Here is a 6,000-nt window from a genome sequence, read left to right as displayed (position 1 = left end):
TAGTTCCTACACTTTGTTTATTAATGCGCATTACCATCGAACGGCATTGTCGCTTATAAAAACATATGTCGATCGCAGGAGAAAACTGTCACCGTATGAGCGGCGGCGGGCCGCGCAGCGTCTGACTGCGCGGATAGGTACGTCTGGCGGAGAGCTGTCACTGCGCGGATACTCTGAGTGAGATACTCTGAGTCACTGTGTGGACAGGTACGGTGAGTCACTGTGCGGTGACAGGGACTGGACACGCCGTCCGCACGCCGCTGGCGGACATGTACCGCAGGCAGTGAGATGGCCGCGCCCCTGCCGTCATTGGCTCTTGCTGGAGGGATGAAGCTTTCGCTGGCGGGCCCGCGCCTCCTGTCTGATGTTGGCGTACTCGAACCACATCACACACGGGATAAGAGTGGTATCGCAGATCAGCAGCAGCTCGCAGACGCGCCTGTGAAAGTACCGCGGCACGACGTCAGCCAACAACCGAGTCACAACGCTCCATTGGCAAACAAATCGGCAAATAAAGCAAAAGAACGAATGCCATTCCAAATCCAGCGAATGCAATGCGCACCTGTAAGAAGAAATACTTGGACATCTACCTAACTGAGAACGCATGCTGCTGCACAATTTCCTTTAGCAATTTCTAAACATAACAGAACCACAAGGGAACAACAAAACCACCCGTAATGAGCGTCGCCGACGCAACGATTATTATCAGGCGCAGTTCCACAGGCAAGGGGCGCAACACAGTGGCCACCGGCAGACTTACCATTGCACGATCTGCGGAAAGCACGGCGTGAAGACGTAGTGAACCAAGATAAACCAGACGACTGCGAGAGCGAGGCCGACGCCGCCTCCGCAGACCACCTGCCACCACGTGTGGTACTGGAGGTAGACCCTGTGGAGGACACGGCGCCGCGCCGGTGAGACCCATCCACACACTGCACGGGCCGCCCGAGCTGCTGCTGAACGCCGGAGCCACCCACACAGCAGAGGGCAGGCGCTGACCAGACACCTCGTCAGCGCCACAATGTCAATGGCAGCGCATATAGACACCTCGTCAGCGCACACAGACACCTCGTCAGCACAAACAGACACCTCGTCAGCGCCCCAGACGAGGGACACCTCGTCAGCGCCACAGACAATGGCAGCGCAGATAGACACCTCGTCAGCACAAACAGACACCTCGTCAGCGCACACAGACACCTCGTCAGCGCCCCAGACACCTCGTCAGCACCACAGACAATGACAGTGCAGACAGCCCACAGCAAAACGGCATTTCCGGGGGGAGGGGGGAGGGTCTCTAATCTTCGCTCCAGTGGGTACGGGTGTTTTTTATCCCCAGGCTTCTTTCGTGTGTAAAGAAAACCTCGGCGCGCAGCGTCACGAAAGCAGTGGTATGGCTTATAGGCTATAGCACATCACGTTTGCATTGTGTGTTAACAATTTGGTTACAGGTTACCCAAGGTCAGGTCACCATGTCACCATCATGTTTAATTGCCCCACCCCACCGGCCAAATAACCCCGCTAGCGGGGTAATTTGGCCGTTTTGCAGACTTTTGTAGAAGGTCAAAATTTAAGCATAAGTAGTTACTCTATCATTTTCAGTTTACTGTAGGCAAAGGAAAATGATTAGTCACACCTGCCAGCGTTGAGAGAGTGCAGAGATACATGCAGGGTTGGGCAGATAAATTGGGACAAATTTCAACTTCCTCTAAAACGACTATTTTTTAAGTGATTAAGATAATTTTTGAACATAAATATAGGCTAATGAATATTTTTCCATGTTATGCAGGTTGCGTTGTAATTTTGAGTCGGCTGGTCACAGAACGTGGGCTTAGGCAAGCCACTATCAACTTAGTCCGCGCGCACATGCATGCCAATATTCTAATTATGCTCCATCAAATGGCTGAAAGTAGTGTGTATCGAACAGACGTAAACGTTGGAGGAAGAGATGATATTGACTCATCCTTACATACCTATTGCATTGACACCGGCCGCTCCCCCGGTTTTCCAGGGGGGCTAAAGGGCAAAATTCAGTTAAATCAGATGATCCTCGCGAAAACAGTGGCGCGAGCTTACAACGAAGGTAGCCGCGCCATGAGAAAGCGATATACCATCACCTCAAACATGTACTCTTATGCACTGATGCATATCAACCTGTTAACATAGATGTTGAAGCAGCTGTGACGTTAAAAAGATTGTTTCCTCTTGAAGGGCTTGGAGAAGCGAGCAAGCACGTGCAGGTCATTTCTGCCGATGGTATCCCCATAATCGAACATATGAACAACCGCAAACACCATGTAACATCGCAACCAGCCCAGAAGACGTGATCTTAGTTCCAAAAAAAAAAAAACATGCAGCAGACATCATTCCACTCCGTGACTTCTGACGGTCACGTGGGGCCCCCTTATTTTACGTAATCGGGAGGGGGTTCGCCATTACAGGGTACCTAACCATTATTCCGGCAGTTCGAACCAACAAGATGGAAGAAGGCAACATCCTGCATGGGGTGATGCTCTTCGAGGAGTCAGCTCCCCGGCATACAGTAAATTAAATACAAAATCTCCTGAAACGGAGGATCCCGCAAACTGTGCCCAAGGGAAAATGCCTCCTTCCTCATTAAACCTCAGCCCACACAAGTTCTGGTTGCTGGGGCGTTTTTGCGGGTGAGTCTAACGAACGTCCCCAATCCCATGTGACTGTGGCGAGCCTCAGCAGTGCCAGTCGGCTACAATCACGAGCCATTTCAGACGGGAGATCTCGCCGCGCGTGCAGTCAGTCCAGGCACCGACAAGGACTGATGCAGGTGGACCACGGTGACCATATTTGGTGATAAATGTGTAAAATTGGTGTGACAATATGTGATCCAAATTTGAAATGCCTATGTTTACAAATTTCTAAGCTACGGCGTTTTAAATGCAAGTACGTAATTTACCCAATTTATCTGCCCAACCCTGTATTTCGCCAATTTTGAGATACAACGCTTTCTAAAAAAAGCGGCCAAGTTGCCCCATCCTCCCCTATACAGATAAGAGGTTTATGCTGCAATTTTAGTGGATTTCTGTTGAAGACTGTTGAAAACGTTATAAAGTCTAAGGAACGCACTAAATTTCTATATATTCCTAGATCTATTTTGACGGATCCACACACATATCAGGACAGCTATAGCTTACCTGCTAAAAGACACCAGTGCTGCGCACACACAACAAACGGCTGCCGCCAGCTGCTTCCAGAAGTTCAGTATCATGGATGACGTCTGGACATGGTGCAGCCTGAGAACAGCAGACAACACAGGTAGACGCCATTGCCAATATAGGCAAACAAGGCGCCGTGACGGCCGGCTATTTGGTATTTGTATATTCAAATACATACTTGACAGGTCACGAATTGTACACAGTACAGTAAAAAAAAAAAAAACGCTCCTATCTCCATTCCCCTATTTGCTCCCTTTGCCCCCACGAGACAGGTATCTCGCTAGTTCAGGGTCAGACATAGGGTCACGGTCCAGGCCCTGGGCAATAAACTGTGCCCGCATTTCCTGATAGAGCTCGCGATACTTTTTCAGAAGGTCTGTCGACCTAGGAAACTGCTCCGTCTCTATCATCAGAGAAGGGGTTTCGGTGTCTGTTAGGATCGTGACGAGGTCGTTCACAGCAATATCGGAGCCTTTGTCGTCATGCGTATCGAGTAAGCATTCGTGGTCGTTAATGTTCCTCGATTCACACGAGTTTTCACTGCCCCCAGCTTGCCAATTGGTGTCGTCCTTGTCGTTGGGCTCGATGATGCTTTCAGTTGTGTGGGCTGCTCCCATGAGGATTGACGTGGCGTTACCACGGAGCACGGCAAGCGACACTCGCTGAAAGAGGTACTCTGTAGCCCTCCGCCGCTTTCACGTGCTATTCGCCGACCTAACTACGTCCTTCAAGAACTGGACAGTGGACTGTCCCAGTGAGTCACTCGTTTCGACGGCGATGGGCTGGAACTTGAAACGCCTTTCCAGCGCTCCATAGCGGCGCCTCTTCCGGCTTTCGGCGGCTTCTGCTGCAGCTCCTGCATGGACCGCCGATTTAACGATGATGTAGCTGGCGTATGTATCCACGCAGGTGCTGTCCCATATAAGGCACTTGCCTTCGGTGAAGGGGAAGGTGGTCATCCCATCCGGGCGCCGGCCGTCGCCGCGATCAAGGCCTGTTGGTTCCAGCACTGATGGCATGCCTGCGCTGTGCAGGGCGCGTTTAATGACATCATTCAGCGCGGAGTGTCGCGGCAGACGGCCCGCACTCAGTTGGCAAGACAGCGAGTGCAGCCCCAGGGTGTCGACGGTGGATCCGCACCGGCAGCGGTGAGGAGCACATACCGGAGCGCCTACTCGAAGAGAAAACGTGATTTGGTATCACTTAGATATTATTCGATAAAGATGCAGTGAATTGGGAAAGTCGATATAAAGTGAACACAGCTTGATATTTAAATAATTTGTGAAACCAAGCACCCAATGTTGAAATGCCCTTTTGAAATGAAAATAAAAACTTCAAGAAAATTGGCCTTTGAGAAAATATGGCGAAAATGGACATCTCAGTTGCTCAAATTGCAACAATTTAGCGCGCACGAGCACAAATGACCATTCTGTTCTTCCTTTCGCTTCTTAGTGAAGTGTAGCCTGTCGGCTCTGGGCGCCTCTGTCGGCCGCCGACCATCGTGCAGACGAAGCCTTCGACGATTCACGGCAGCGTCAAGTTCATCAAGGGTCTTGAGTTTGCTCCGCAATTTGAGTTGCTTGATGTTAGACGCTAAGCCCAAGCAGGAAAGAATCCAGACTGCAGGGTGACCAGGGAAGCTGCGTCCTTGCTCGGTTGCTCGGAGGTGAAGAGAGTCTAGCACTATAACCTTGGTCTAGCAATTCTTCAGAAATCTGTCTTACATTCACGTTCGCAATGCATTAACCGACGGGGGCGGTTATCCGCCCCCCTCCGCGGTTTTTCGTGAATAGCGGGAAAACCGCGCCGCGTAGCGCCGCGAAATTTGGTACGACTATTTTCTCATCAATTTTACACATGATGTCCAAGTTTGAACCTCCTATCTCCTAAAGTCAGGTCACCAGGTCACTTCAAATGACCCAGCCTCAAGTCACTTTTTTGCAACTTTGTCACCGTGCCAGAGCTACAGTAGATGATGGAGGCCTTTGACTCCCTGTTTTTACCACTAAAACGCGTCGGAATGGCCCCATATACCATACATGACTTCATACACGATCAACCTTCACTACCTTGAGGTCTGTTTTGCTGTTGGCCAGCGGTAAGGTCATCCGTCATCAAAGGTCACCAAAGGTTTTTTTTTGCCAGTAACTCCGTACAGGAACAAGATACAGCCGCGCGGATGGTATTATTGTGTTCATCTCGCCAAGGCGCATCGAATGATATACATGATGACCTCGAGGTCACGTGACCTGAGGTCAACCTTTGACCTTGACCTTTCGAGGTCAACATATATATGATTCGATGCGGATTGACGAGAGAATCACGATGATGCCCTTAGTTTGTTCCTAGCTTGGCTTGTTCGAAAGTTATTCGAGAAAAACTCACTCCGTATCTAGCGCCGCCATTTTGACTTTTTTGACCCCTGTGACGTCATCTTTGACCTGAACTGAAAATGACCTTGTTGAAAATTGTAGACCTTGTCCGCGCATATCTCATGCCGTTTACCGCTTGTCGTTGTCGCTATCTTGCTTCGTTTTCGAGGTATCAGGGGGTCATCCGCCCCCCAGTCGGTTCTTAGTTGGCGCACACCCCCGTCGGTGCGCGGCTTAACCCGCGCCCGGCTGAGGGTCCTGGATTTCCACGCCCTGCTGGGGGGGGGGGGTGTTTGAACACCCTCCCTTCTAACTCGGCTCCTGGGCCACGTAGCGATACGCGGAAGGCGGCGTTCGAAAGAGCGTCAAAAATAATGACGAAATCACTTCGGCCAATTTTTTGGTCAGGTGAAAGGTCAGGTCACCAGAGGTCATTGAAG

The 6,000-nt window shown here is 50.6% G+C and overlaps 1 protein-coding gene across 1 annotated transcript in view; it reads right to left on the bottom strand.

Annotated features, from left to right (window-relative positions):
• Window positions 1–6,000, bottom strand: part of LOC122387642 (dolichyldiphosphatase 1-like) — a 139,767-nt gene continuing 133,767 nt past the window's right edge. The window contains exons 4-6 of the mRNA XM_043378011.1: window positions 3,168–3,266; window positions 761–889; window positions 1–439 (exon numbers count right to left, since the gene is read on the bottom strand). Coding sequence (XP_043233946.1) covers window positions 307–439; window positions 761–889; window positions 3,168–3,266 — 361 coding nt within the window. The 3' untranslated portion in view covers window positions 1–306. The remainder of the gene's footprint in view (window positions 440–760; window positions 890–3,167; window positions 3,267–6,000) is intronic.

This window comes from Amphibalanus amphitrite, unplaced genomic scaffold, assembly GCF_019059575.1.
Source record: "Amphibalanus amphitrite isolate SeventyFive unplaced genomic scaffold, NRLGWU_Aamphi_draft 000293F_arrow, whole genome shotgun sequence".
Classification (NCBI taxonomy): domain Eukaryota; kingdom Metazoa; phylum Arthropoda; class Thecostraca; order Balanomorpha; family Balanidae; genus Amphibalanus; species Amphibalanus amphitrite.
This window is presented reverse-complemented; position numbering and strand designations above follow the sequence as displayed.